Raw genomic sequence first — 15,446 nt, forward strand, 5'->3', positions numbered from 1 at the left:
ATAACAGAACACTCTTGATGAAGGTCCAGAGGGACCGAAACGTCAATGCTTGAATAAAACTGAAGCTGCTGAGCAAGAGCAGTGTGCAGGATTTTTGTTCATGGATTTTTGTTCATGATTGTTTCATTTGTCACTGTCCAACTCACCTGCATCTGAACAAAGTGGATGTGCGAATATGTTCTTTGCAAATATTATAACAGAACACTGAAATGTGCTTAATGTTAACATGCAAGGCCACCGCTTGTAGTCGCTAACACAGCATCAGATGTGCAGGAGGAACTCCAAATGAAACCAACTGAAGTTCAGTGTAACTCGACTTTGAAATATAAATTTGAGAGTTTGGGAGTGAACTCATTCTATCACCTTGGACACCTAACACAATCAGGCAAAATTAAAACCTCTCATCACTTGTAAATCTCACATCATCTTGTAGCCTTCGACTTGAACCCTAGCATCCCTATTCTTGGTGGATCATTTGCCGAAAACACCATCTACAAGCTCACAATGCATCTCATTGCGTGTCAAAAAGGTGGTTAATAGCGATCATAAAATAAATGCTTGCATTGCAACAAAACCTGTAATAAGAAACAATGTTCCTGAAGGGAAACACTTTGTAGTTATAGCAGAGACTGACACACATGAGATCAGGTTGAAAAACCTACTGCACCAAAAGCTGTAGGAGCAAGTTTGTGCATAAAACCTAAAATGAGTTTGACACCCTTGTTTTAGAGAGAAAGGGGACAGGACGTGCCGAATTAGAAGCCAAATTTAAATACTTTGGGGAACAAATAATTCTGGAGGGCGAGTGCCTGGTATTTCTCGTCTCATTTGTTATGTCCAAATCTAAGGCAATTTATGTCTGCCAAAAGAAATCAAGTGCACCTTAATTTTATTCTACAGTCACGGACTTTTGAATTTCAGCTGAAGTTAAGCTGATTGATGTGTTTTTTTACTCTCTGTTTTTCTCTGTTTGAGGACACTATCAAATATACATGATTGCCTATGTCCCGGCAAATTATTTTGTAAATCAATTACAATAGCTGACTGACAGTCCAGTTAGGATATGGACAGCAATAGCTTTGCATTGATGAAATCAGGTAGGATGAACAAATTGTTATATTTTCCATTCTTTGAATGTTATATTTTCATTGCGAACTTTCCTTTTGAGACTTATGGGTGAAACACTTCTCACGTAAAAAAAAAAAAAAAAAACTGTTTCACATGCCTTAAATTATATATTGTTTCATTCCGTTCTAAGAGACCTTGAACAATGAGAGAGCTCTTGTTGGAAAAGGAGTATGACCCTCTGTCTCCAGATAAAATGTGCCACATTCAAGGATGAAGCCTGCACAAAATGATTATACTAACATTTCTGTAAGCGCTTGTAACATTTGATTCCACATGCATTTCTATCAATTGTTATACCACATACCACACATCTTTATTTATTACCTTTTTATATCAATATAGTTATTATTGTATATAAAAGGTGGCTTGTTGAAAGTTCCAGGTCCTAAATTAGCCATTGATTGTGTTTTGGGCCAACATCTAATGGCATACATAAAGGTAATAGTAATGTATACAGACAAGGTTGCGGGAAATAAGAAGTAAGAACAAGTGCACAGCAAACCAAGCCCCATGTGATAGAAACTGACAAGCTGCTGCAAAGAAATATCCAAAGCTAAATATATAGTACTGTACCCATGAGGACAGCTTCAAGAAGCTGCTTTAGCTTGCTTATAATTCAAATATTTATAACATTGCTTTTATCCCCGATTCCCTGTGTGTAGCCCTAGTTTCAACCTACCTGTTGACCAGCTGGTCAAACAGCAGGCTCTGGTTGAGGTGTTCAAACTGGCTCTTCCTCACTCGGCAGCCCCTCTTGGGTTCCACATGCCCATTCATGTGAGCGTGATCGCTTCTTCCCGACGTTTCATCCCGATGACTCACGTGGGCTGCAGCATCAACAGAATTTCAGATCAGATCTCAGAACGGGGCTCAGACATCTGTCCCAATGCTGTTCTAAGCACACCATATTCTATTTTATTATTAAGGATTATTTTGAAGGCATGTCTGCTTTACAGTCAGCACAGACGAGAGACAAGAAGGGGGTAGCATGTAGTCTCGCGTAGCCAGACAACTATGCCGCAATCTCCGAATGCTATATAAAGTCTGGAACTACACCTACCGAAAGCCGAAAAAGGAAGCTGTCATCTGTTCGTCATTTCCGTTCACGAAAATATATTAAAGCATTTCTATAAAACATATTTTTGAATTCCAAGACAGTGTACAACTAAATAGTCGCCAAATGCACCATCTTCACTGCATGAATACTAGAGCTGGGAAATATAGTGATATAAATGTTTTATTTTCCTTGTTTTAACCACCAGGCCCTATTTTAATTTATTTATTATTATAAGTGAGCTTGTAGATCGGCTAAGAAAATTGGTATAGTCACAATTCAATATTATTGTCAGAATAGTTATTTGGTCAAAAGCATTGTGAAATTTGGTTTGTCCATATCGCCTAGCCCTAATGAAAACAGTACATGTAAATGTGTAAAGAAAAAAGTATAATTACCGTGGCCATTTTGCATTGTGCGAGAGGACAACCTATAGAGAAAACAGACAAGACATGATGTAAACACAGTATATCAAGTGTGAACACGCAGTGTGAGTCTCATATTACCTCGACAGAGATAGGGATCTAATGCATTATCAGAATCATCTTTATTTTCACTTTACAGGTATAGGTGTAAAGAAGTGTTTTTGTTTTAATTTTTTCGAGTGAGCTCCATCATTTGTAGTTTCCGTGAGAAGCGAGAGAATAGATGTAGGGTACAGCAAGAGAGACGAGAAGAAAAGGAACACAGGTCAAATAATCAAATATATATATATATCATAATATACAGGTAGCGTGTGTAGTAATAGCAGGTATGTACATGATATTTAGCACCGTATGCCGCTGTGTGCATGTCCTTTTTTAGGAACATTAGCATCATATGCAGGTATATAACATGCCACCCTGATGCGAGATTAAATCAAGTAGCAACAGGTGTTCTTAAAGTGCAGTTCAATAGGGCAATTTGTGCAACAAGGGAAGGTGCTAACCACACGTTCACAGGTATAATCCACGTCAGGTATATTAAAAAACGAGCGTAATCCACAGGAAGGTAATAAGAAGACTAGACCAACATAAGGGATAGTATTAATTTGACAGCATCACTGATTACAATACAACGGTAGGAAAAGAGTGACTGAATAAATGAAATAGCTGAATACAACAACTAAGAGTAACATGGTAAAGTATTGCAGGGCAATCCTTCCCGAGTCCACCACCGGACAAAGCAGATTGTGATTTTCGGGTGACAGTGACCCACATTTGGTAGGTAATATTTTGTCTTCCCTAGATGAAACCAAGATACATAGGTCGTGTGGCCACTGGCTGACCTCGCACGGGCGTGCCTCAAGTGATTCAAAAAGTCATGCATTTGATGTATAACCTTGCACATAATGCAATGTGCCAAAACAAGCACTCCCGAGCTCAACCGTGGTGGGAATCGCGTACATGGCATGCATGTACGTATCTAATCAGGGAGCTGATAATATCTCCATTTCTTCACTTAACTGTGCCCAAATTATTATTATCTATTTCTGGCCATTATGATTTTTATAAAGTAAAAAAAAAGTGCTTAGGAAGCGAGATACAGCCTTTTTCAGTTATAAGTTAAACAAGGAGTGGATGGAGCTGCAAATCTTCAGATAATGATATCTTGGGTTCGATTTTTTTATTTTATTTTTTCTCCATTTTTTTCAAAAACACGTGAAACACGTTAATGGCACGTTGCACCATAGCGGTAAAACACGTGAAACACGTTAATGGCACTCAATGAGTTAACAGTCTGTACATAGAGATAGGGATGGGGCATCGTTTTCACATTTTCAAATAGGCATTATATTATAAGAAATCTAATAGATAATGCAACTTGTCTTGTCTTAAAAATATATATTTTCCCTCGTTTTCAGTAGCGCCTGGTAGTAGTAACATGTCACTACCACCAAAAGGTGGCGGTAATGCATACCTTTAATGCACCTAAGGGTATGTTCAGAATTTAGAGTCTAAATTCTAGACATGTTCAAAATGATTATCTGAATCATTATAGCTTTAGCTGAGATCAGATTCAGGTTAAACTTTATTGTCACATAACAGGTTTAAAAGAGTGGGTGAAATGTTTTGTCATACAAACATTAGCAGTTTCAAGAAAGGGGTAAAGAATAGAGAAAGGAACAAGGAAAACAAGTCAAATATTCCTAATATAATACGAGCCATGTCAAATATACACACACTGTGCAACACGGTTAAAAATAGCAGCAGATACAGAATCACAGTCTTGTGCGTGGTTGGAATAGCAGTAAAATACAAAAGTTTGTTGTGATATTGACTGAAATGTGAAACTCGCACATGCACTTCTTGAGCTGGAAGGATGGTTTCCAGAGAATATTGAATAGTATTTTTGCTTGAAATGCCCATTCCTAAGGCGCTCGGGTGGCGCAGTGGTAAAGTCCCTGTCCACCACCACAGAGGTTGTGGGTTCGAATCCACGTGGTGCATCCGGCTTTGTCGGGCGTCTATGCGAGCACAATTGGCCCGTGTTCGGGGGAGGGAAGCCGGGCGGGGACGGCGATATTGGTCAAGGTACGTACTCCTACAAGCTGGGGCGGCACCTGTCAGCAGGGAGTGTTGGGCAGGAGGAGTAGGAGGAAGGCCCTACGTCCTCCCGGTGGGGGCTCCTCACTGGCAGGTGAGTCAGTAGGATACAACACAGAAATGTGTGTGGGGAGGAAGTAATTGACATAACGTCTAACATTGGGGAGAGAAATGGGTAAAAAAAATGATTGGCTACTCAACATTTTTAAAAAGAGGGAAATAAATGCCCATCCCCATTATATAACAGTCTCTCATTGACAATTGGAGCACCAGAACACGAACATGGCCCAACATTTCTGACATTGCCAGAATTCCATCATGACGCCTATGATGGCGTGGATGGGATCACAGATGGCCGTTCTTGACCGTGTCACACTGACCGACCCAAGACACTTAAAATAATTTTGCCATGTTTATGTTATGATGTGGAAATTTCATCTGGGATGACAAAAAAAGATGGCAGACATCACACAAATTATCTGGAAAAAGCACAAGGTATGTAAATGTTGCGCTGTCTTACCTGGTACGGTAGGTGGGAATGTCCCAGCTGACCCTCTGGGCTTTGGTCTGAGGAGAGGGGGAAGTGTCACTAGAGCTGGGGGTGGAGTTAATCTGTCTACGGGTCCTCTTGGTGGCGGGGGTTAACCGTGGACTGCTGGAACTGCTCACATCACTGCTAGGTTCTTTCTGTAGAACAGAGGGATAGCACAAACTAAAGTCAGAAGGGCAAGAGAATCGGATGAGCAGAAAGACGCAACTTTAAAAGGAACGGTTTGAGCGAGCAAGTAAAGCTTTTAGTTGCACGCTGGTGTCGCACCGAAAATAGCATTAGGAGCTTGTAGATCCTGTGGTAGGGTCTGACCACTACCACAGGATACAAATTCAATGGCCCTCATTTATCAACGCGGTGCAGCCCAATTAAGGGGCGTAAGGCGAGATCACCGCACCTTTAGGCATTTATCAATATATCCTGACGTTGGATTCATCCTACCGTAGGCTGAGATCTCACGTCTGGTAGAGACCAGTTGTTGACGTTGGCTGCACCCGTTTATTCCATCCTAGACCTGCGGATCAGCATTGTCTGACTGTCTGACAGGCATCTGGACACATAATCCACTCATAAATGTATATCTACACTAATAAATAATCCCTGTGAAAATATAACATTTTATAAAGTAATTTAAACAAACTGCTTTTGCTTTAACAGTCATTCAGATAAGATTGTAGATCTGGCTGCATTGAAAATAGCAGATATACAAGCTCACAAGCCAGCGTCGCATCGCGACGTGTTGTGAGCTTGTAGATCTGCTATTTTCAAAATATACGAGCGCTCGGGAGTTTAGACCGGTGCAGCGGCGCTGCTGGTATATTTTCATGGCCACCGGTAGATCAGACATTTAACCCATGGTCCAACACACACCAGCCTTCATCCATTAATGTTCTCTCCAGGCTATCTCTCATTAATGCGGAGTGGGAGGGGATTCGCCCGTCCGACAGTCCGAGTCTCACTGGGAAATGGGAATAGCCTACATCACGGCTTTATTTTAGTGTAACTCGAACGTGCACTGCTCGGTATGGGTTAAATAAATTGATATACAAACGTATTCCATTCATGGCGATGTGATTGGTATCATAATATGTCATTTATGTAGGCTACAAGCCTACTTGACAAAGATTGTACCGCTACTGTACGGATTACATGAAAAACACAGCTGGGCAGGCGTGTGTGTGTGAGAGAGAGAGGGGCGTGTGCGTGTGTGGCGAGGCGATCGGGGGAAACTCTTTCTTATTGGCTTTTGATGTCTTTGGTCGTATTCTGGTTCTTCTTCATGTCGTAAAATCGGGGCGTTTTGAGAATATTTAAGGGCGTGTTATTTAAATGACGCTCGTTTTCAGACGTGAGATTTATAAAAGCTCCGACCTGATGTACGCCAGGATTGGATTCGTAGGATTCGTTGATAAATGTGACTTCGACGTTGGTGTACGGCCGAATATATGGAAAAATATAAGCCGGTTTATACGCTCCGTTGATAAATGAGGGCCAATATCTCCCCTGAGCAAACAAACAGGTGTGCTCTATTGGCTCAGTGGTAAACATTTCAGCACTTGATCGGGGGACCGGGGTGCGAATCCCCGGTAGTCCATGAAAGTTACAGTGCAGACTTAACGTTACTAACTTTAGCAAGTCAGTTGCCGGTGGCATGCCTTATAACATTTTTACAATCCAGCAGACTATCTAGGAACCCATTCTTTGAGATTACAACCATTGCTTTGGTTTCCTGTATGATTCTTCGGGGGTGCCTGGTGGCTCAGCCAGTTAGTGCACAGACCATTATACTCCTAGTGAGCATGAGGACCCAGGTTTGAATCTGACGATCAGCATAAAATACCAGATAAAAATCTTAGGAAAAAATATAGCATATATATGATTCTTGACACACACTTGGCGTTGGTGAGTGGATAGTACGCCAACCATATGGCCACAATGATTCCAGGCTTGATTCATGTGTTGCACGTCTTTCCTCTCTCTATCCTCGGTTACTGACTCTATACATTCTCCTATCCAATCTTAAAGCAATAATTGCCTAGAAAATTCATAACATGATACATGTTTTGATTTCATTAATTAAAATGTAAATTGTAACAGTCAATGAAGAAACCACATTATTTTAACGAGCCATTCTAAGGACCTGTTGACACAGCATTGCTGGTTTAAAGGGATAGTTAACCCCAAAACATACTTTTTTTCTATCGATTAGTCACCCATGGAAACTTGAATTCATGGATGTTTCTTTGTTTTTGTCGCATTCTTAAGCCAATAATTTGATGACTGGCGGAGGCGTCATCAAGGAGGCGGTAGCAGACTCAAATGACCTGCATTTTATTTTGAGTCTCCGCCAGTCATCAAATTATTGGCTCGGGAATGCGACAAAAACAGAAAAATCTCCATGAATTCAAGGCTTCATGGGGTGTGTAATTGATGGAAAATAAGTAATTTCTTGGGTGAACTACTCCTTTAAAGTGGCAAGCATCGCTCTAAGCCAATGGTAGGGCTGTCACGATCATATCATTTTACTTGACGATTAATTGTCATACAAATAATTGTGATTATCAATTTAACTGTGTTTTGGGCGTTGACCATTGTAACATTTAAAGATAAATTACATTTACTAACTAGACCATACCAGTGGGGGGATATGCGCACATGATTTGGCAACCCGGGAGCCAGCGAACACAAAAACTCTAATAAACAGCGGACATTTGGGGAAAGCGAAAAACAGGCTTCGCTGTTTCGTGCACATAATGGTGAATGGCTGTGTGCTAATTCAGATCAATTGCTCAAGCCACACTGAGGAGAACCGGGCAGAAGAGATTTTGGGCTCACCAACCACACAGAGCTTTGTCGAATTATAGGAGGATGTTTGGCTTCATAAACAAAAAAATTCACAGGGCAGATATTACTAATTACTTAAATATACAATGCACCGACTGATATATGTAATCATTTTATACCAAAAAGTGGAAATCTACAAGCTCACAACACGTCGCATCACGCTGTGAGCTGGTATATTATATCTTCTATTTCTGGAAATGTTTGAAAATGTATGAACATTTTTCAACATTGAAATGATTATGACGATTATGCAAAATTATTGCTTTTATCTAAATAATTGTGATTAGGCGATTATGTAATCATTGTGACAAGCCCTCCTGATGGGATTGTACGATAAGCACATCTATAGTAAGTAGCAGACACACTAAGTATTAACCACATGAAATGTTGCTTAGCATCCCTATTCTGGGCATGCCATAATAATAGGCTAACATATACTACAATAATAGGCAAAGAGTTAGGGCAAAGAGATTTAGTGTAGGGGGAAAAGGGAGGGGGTCAAGTACAGACCCCTGGGCGACCCCAGTGAACGAAGTATATAGGGTTTAAGTGGTTATAGATCCACATTAACGGTCCTCCAACCCATAATTCCAGGTCAGAACTTTAGGACTTCCTCAGAGCTCCAACATCTCCGATATAGTACTCTGACGTCATGTAAACACAAGAACAATATGGCAACATTGATAGTGAAATGTTTTAACAGCATTTTAGTAAGTAAGCTGACTTTGTTAAACGCTCTGGTTGGGAAGTTCCAGTCTGAAACTCCCCAGTTCCCACTTAACTTGACAAATTATTCCTGTCTTTTCTGTTACTGAATGTGACCGGCAAATACAGAAATCGCTGACATCAGCAAACCCCTGCTCAGCATTAGCCTTTTGCAATAAGCACTAGCGAGCTAATACGGCTGCCACTTTTCATTTGAAATTTCAAGTTGAACTATTATTCAAACCTGATGAGGCATTAAATTCTCAAACTGTAACAAAAAAATTGGAGCACAGTAGCACCCTGAAAGTCCAATAGTTGAATCATCAGGCGGTGACAGAATCTTTGAGTTGTTTCCCGGATCGCTGGCCTAGCGGTACGGGCACTTAGGTTCTAATGTAGCCTGACAGTGCGTCGCGGGCTGAAGTCCCACTCCCAACGACCTTTGCTGCCTGTCTCTCCCGGTCTCTCTCTCTCTTCCTGTCCATCTTCACTGAAAACTATCAATAAAAAGGCAGAAAAGCGGAAAAACTAATCTTTTAGAAAAAAAAATCAGTTGAGTCTTTTTTTTCGTGGTTATTTCACAGTGGACAATCAGGGTTAAAAATACACCCTTATCACCGCTGACCAAAGCCATGCCCCAAAAACAATTCAAGCACAATTCAAATGATTCCTTCTATGATCTCCCTTCTATCAAAACAATCATGACATTTGAATACTGAGTCTTTTTTTGGTGGTGGTGGTCTAGGCATTTCTAAAGATGTGTACCTTAAGGTCATTCATGTCATATTTCCCTGGATTTTATCTTTATTTTTTATCTGTGACATACATACCATTTAATTGTCATACTGAACTGCTGAACCCAGTTCTACCATGAAAATTCGGAGTCTGTTACATCCCTAGAGCACAGGCCATTTTAAGTTAATCCTTTCACTTAAGCACCCTGACGAACCTGTAGGAGTCTGTGAACATGGGGAAATTGTCTTGGGAGGCACCACAGTGTAATCGAACCCCAGTCTCCACGATGGTGGGCAGGTACTTTACCCCTTCAGCATCTGGATGCCACTCTCCAACCATTTATCAATAAACAACTGTCTGCACATACTGTAGTCTAGCAGATAGCAACTGATTCCCAGTGCTTGAAAACATGAAACCTATAAAATGTACAGTATTTTGTCCAGTGAAGTTAGCCGTTTCTGTAAACGGTACACAAACAATGGTCATTCCTTTATTTTTAATGTAAGCAACAGTCTTGCCTTGACCAGCCACACTGCAGTGATGGCACAACATTTCTGACACTATCAGAACTCAGTCATAGCCTGAGTTGTGCATCAACGTTTTTTTAATCCTATTAGACTGAACGACCCAAGACCCTTACAAACATTTTTGCAGCAATGTGGAAATTTGTCTGTGACAAGTTCTGACAACACCAAGACGCCCGATATTGTACAGTGAGTGTGTGGTCAATGATCACCTAACCTAAGTTCAACCTAACAGCTGTGTGCACAAGGTACTTTATTTCCCTTAGTGATTAATGTAAGGTAGCCAATCTAGCCATCATGTATTGTATTGCTTGCAGGCGGCTCAAATAATTAGGCAGCGATTAGTCTATCAAAGCAATTTGCAGTACAAAGCTTAAATTCACCAGCGTCATACCAATCTGATTATGTACCAAAAAGTGAATACGAGTCGAGAGAATGTAAACATGATCTCTTTAGTTTTTTTTTGTAGATGCACAACACTGCTATGTAGCTTTGTGGCAGTTATACGACAGTCAATAGGTAAAGGAGGTAGAAATAGAAATCACTCGCTATGCCATAGGTACCTCATGGTAGAAGCATAAATCAGGCCTTGCTCAGAAATCTCATAGGGATTAGGGACAAATGGCATGGGGAGTGAGAAATTAAGATGAGACAGAACAGATACGGTTTCCACAACCTGGAGGTATTTATTTAGCGATCAGCTAGAAAAGGTTATGTGTACAGATAGAACATTGTTGAGTACTGAACATAGTCTAGACTCTATATACTTCAAGATGACAGTGTGTCTCCGGTCCTGTAACCACTGGCAACGAACCCATCTATTCTTCTGCCTTGCAACAACCTCACTTGACCCTACATGATGGATATGAACGGTCACTAAAAGCCTGGCTTTCTCATGCAACTCCCCTTTGTTAACTCCCTACAGATGAAGGGCCACAGATAAAACTCCAGGCTTTACCATAGCCATCACTGTTTCAAATACAGTATTTAAGACGTATTCTTGGCAAATCTTTACTATTACCAACATCAATGAAATAACATGCTTGGTTTCTAAGGGGACATTATAATGTGTAACATGCAGGGCTCAGAGCGTAAGGGGCGAGATAAGTCCAACAAAATTTGGCCCGAATCAATCAGAGCACAATACCAGTTTCCACTAGGCCAGACTTGTTATGTTGAAACAAAGAGCCTATCAAAAAACGTACAAGGCAATCACTTATTTACATTTCTATGAGTATAAAATGGAAGGTTCGTCAGTATTCAACCTTCACCAAAAATGTGAATGGGGACATCAAGCCAAACAGACTTCAAGGTTGAAAAAAAAAGCAAGTGTTATTTTACAACTCCAAGGAAGGAAGCAGGAACAGAGGAAGCCTGAGATAAGACTGCTTGATGAATCATAACAGTGAGCAACTTGCCCTTGATGCTACATGTCCTTCACACTCTATAAGCTTTAACTTCCCCACTGACATGACAGCATCTCCACACTGCTGTCACACAGACACCTGTCTGCAATGTCTGGGGAGGGGTTTGTCTGTTTCCATGCAACAACACAGGACAAAAACAACATCAGGTGCATTACACATATAGATAGACGAGCACAGGTGAATTTTAGTAAGGTGCATCTTAGTCCTTTAATTCATACATCCATCCAAATTATTTTCTCTGTTTTAGGGATGTGATTGTGGCAACAACCAAGTCAATAACATAAAAGAAAACTTAATAAAAATTAGCCAGTGCTTGATGTATTAAACAACCTTTAAAATCCTATGGGGAAAAAAGCACATCCATTGTGTGAAAAATATCGAAATAAAAAAAAAACTAAATTTACCATAAACAAAGGCTATATTTTATTTGTTATCAGCAAGGCTGGCTCAACTGGACACAAGCCATGGCAGCAAGACTCAAACTTCTGAAGCACCTCCTCAACCCCAGTTCAAACCTCAATGCACAAAACTTTGCCAAACGGCCCATTAAAAGCTAAAGACTTCGACAAGTCGATTCAAATAAATAATCTTAATAGGGCAATAAAATATGTCAGGCCTTAGCCGCCTTGTTGTGTGTCTCACAGCAAACATGGCTTCCTGTCCTCAACAAGTTCAATGTTTGTTTACATTTTAAGACAAAGACTGTCACTGAGCCAGGTCAGAGGATCACAACATAAACACTGCAATATCTAATAAAAGCTTTAGCTTTTGTCTTGCGTACCCTTTTCAACCTATGTGTCAAATAACACGACGTACAGTGGTGGGGGGGGGGGCATTAAATAACAACATAGTTCATCCAGTTCAACCTTCCTAAAGCTAAATAAAGGAGGTGGGCCAGCCAACTGAGTGAACCTGTACTCCCAGTCCCTTCCCCCACAACAACCTAGCCGGTCAGCTAGCTCCAACATCCTAAATGATGGCTTAACGTTGCCTTCTACCACACATCAGCAAAATAATAACAACGTTCCCATTTTAAGAAGGTGCAGCTAACACGCACCGTGTCCTCCCCTGTGGAGCAGTCATTCTTTCATAGACAATAAGACACCAAGGCGGGGCAAAAGAATTACCCAAACACACACAAAGGAAGCTCAACTTGCAGCTAGTAGCCACGAGTCACCAGTCTGCAAAGAATGGACCAGTGTAACGCATTTTAAAGCAAAACCCAAGCTCATGACAATGCATTCAACACAACTATCGCCCGTCTACCAGATTCAGTCGGTGTCACGGCTAGAAAACTGGTGTTTGTTGTTAATATTTCACTATGAAACAACCTGAAGGCCACAGCCAGCTAGCAGTAGCCCCGGTGTCAAAGAAAAGGGAGCCACCGGCTCATATTTACTCATTTATAGCCTGCCGCTCGACAAAAATAACCAATTTCCTTTAAAAAATAACACATCTTTTTAACTGCAAAACAAATATCTTGACACTATTTTTGTCGAGCGAAACGACTCTTAAGTCTAAACGAAGCTGCTTCTTATCTTACATGATGTTCCTCAGAGTTGGGCTCGTTTATTCTCGCAGAGGACCGGGTCCTCGAAGAGATGAAGGGACTGCCGGTCGGTCGCGACCTCTTTCTGGTGTTCACCATGTTTTTTTTTTGTCTTTTATTCCTTTTTTCCCCCCTTTTACTCAGTCTCTCTCTAACAAACCGCTTCTTCCTCAAACACTGCCTTCCTTTTCCTTTTTAGTGGGGCTCAGTAGCATCGGGGCGCCGCCATTTCTCTTTCTCTTGTCGCTCTCTGCAAGTCTGCTGCTCTCTCTGCTGTCAGCCAGCAGGGTTCGCCAGTTGAGGTGGTGTTACGCCGACATTGGTGACTCTATCAGAATTCTGCGACTACGGAATGAGCGCCTCTTGCTGTGAAAATGTAACTGGGACAGTGTTCATTTTGACAGCGTTTAGTTGGTCGTAGTCTTTTGAATAAAATTAAAATTAGTTTTAGTCATATTTCAGTCATCTGAAATGTTTTAGTTTTAGTCTAGTTTTAGTCGACTAAATATCATACGATCTTAGTCGACTATAAGTTTACAGTTGATTTTGTCGACATTTGTTTTTGGCAGGCCTTGATGGTGTCCTAATGCCTGATTTTACTCTAAGTTGCATTCTTAAAATAGCCGATCTACAATAAACTACATGCTCACAATGCGTCAAGCTTGTAGATCTGCTATTTTCAGAGCGTATAACACCCAAGAGCACAACCAAAAAATTACTTGTCTTACTAGTTCTACTGGATCTCGTAAGAAGGTATGTGAATGGCGATGTGAAAATATGTGGTGTGGGTATTTGAGGTTGTTGGAAGCTGAGGGGGAAAAGCTGAAAAAACACTTTTATTATTGCCAGGCATTTACACATTGGATTTAGAAATGGACAGCCATGAAATACCAATTGTCTTGAGATGTATTTTGAACATGGATGTATGCAGTGGTGAGCTGTGGATTTTTTAACTAAGGGGGCTATATTTTATGACGTCACGTGCGCGCGCACGTGCACGCGCGCGGGCACATGCGCGCGCAGGCATGTGCACATAGCAACATGCCTCCATATCCAACATAGCAACATTATTTTCCTTTTTTTATATAAAAGCCCTTTACATATATTCACCCACACATAAGTACTTAAAATAATCAATCAACTTGTCTTTACTTGAATAACTTTTTTTTAAAGACTTACATTGCTTTTAAAACAGTTTTTTTTTAAACAAGTAAAAAATAAAAAAAATACCCTTTTGCTACTCACCAAAACAAAGACGGTTTTATGGAGTTGAAAGCCTACTTTACTAAATGGGAACACTGTGAGTCCCCACCTCACGTCTAAAATACACTTTTTGGCCAGAAAAGAAAATATTTCACCGGAATTAAAAACTGTTTTTCGTTACTCCACAGTGCCCTCTACAGATCTGGTCAATGGAATTGTCCTATTGACCAGATTCTTCCTTCCGGTGAAATATTTTCTTTTCTGGCCAAAAAGTGTATTTTAGACGTGAGGTGGGGGCTCACAGTGTTCCCACTTAGTAGAATAGGCTTTCAACTCCATTAAACCGTCTTTGTTTTGGTGAGTACCAAAAGTGTATTTTTTATTTTTACTACAGACGAGAGGCTGCGCTACCGTGGTGCGAGGGGAAAGAATCGAAAGTACCATAACGTTAAGGAGAACTCCTTCTAACGCTATGGACCAGAGCTAGACAGGGATAAGTTTGTGAGTGTCTGGCAGGCTACTAGCTCTTGTCCTCTGCTAAGCGATTAACCCTTTCACACTCCATGGCTTTAATGTTATGCAAAGCAGCCAGGTTGAGGCCATTGTTAAAGGTGTTAAAGACGGCTCGCCCCCATAGAGGTATAATATAGCTCGACCCTGACGGTGCGTTGTTGTGTTAATGATTGACGGCTCGCGGGTGGCTGACGGTGAGTGTTCGCGCGAGCCCCCAGCCTGGGAACTAAGGGGTCGACGACCCCCCGTAGCACCCCCTTCAGCTCAACCCTGGATGTATGTCACATTTTAATCGTTCTTCAACGTCGGTCATGATCTGACGACCAATGAATTTGCTGAAATGGCAAAACAGCGGCTTATGCTGTCACAGAATTCAGTAGATGACCAATGTCGGTGTAACACCCGGCAGGTGCATTTTGCAGGCTAGACGTGAGCTAGACTGACAATAAACTATTTCTCAGTGTTCGTAAAACAGTGGCTACATTGAATGAGAAAAATATAATACTGTTATCTATTACTTTTATTTATTTTATTTGTATATTTTTAAAATAAAGAAGACATTCTTGCATGTCTAATTACATACAAAATAAGACTAAATAGAAGTGTTTCTATTTAGACTATGTATGCTGCAAACAGAATATACTTTAGTTTTGCAAACAGAATATACTTTAGTTTTCACTTTTCTGTGA

At 40.8% G+C, this 15,446-nt stretch overlaps 1 protein-coding gene across 1 annotated transcript in view; it reads right to left on the reverse strand.

The window, feature by feature from the left end:
* atad2b (ATPase family AAA domain containing 2B) overlaps positions 1-13,310 on the reverse strand; it is a 132,136-nt gene extending 118,826 nt beyond the window's left edge. Inside the window, exons 1-4 of the mRNA XM_080453753.1 lie at positions 13,036-13,310; positions 5,228-5,394; positions 2,581-2,612; positions 1,808-1,955 (exon numbers count right to left, since the gene is read on the reverse strand). Coding sequence (XP_080309879.1) covers positions 1,808-1,955; positions 2,581-2,612; positions 5,228-5,394; positions 13,036-13,140 — 452 coding nt within the window. The 5' untranslated portion in view covers positions 13,141-13,310. The remainder of the gene's footprint in view (positions 1-1,807; positions 1,956-2,580; positions 2,613-5,227; positions 5,395-13,035) is intronic.
* Between the last annotated feature and the right edge of the window lie 2,136 nt (positions 13,311-15,446).

This window comes from Gymnoscopelus braueri, assembly GCF_963280865.1.
Source record: "Gymnoscopelus braueri genome assembly, chromosome: 16".
Classification (NCBI taxonomy): Eukaryota; Metazoa; Chordata; class Actinopteri; order Myctophiformes; family Myctophidae; genus Gymnoscopelus; species Gymnoscopelus braueri.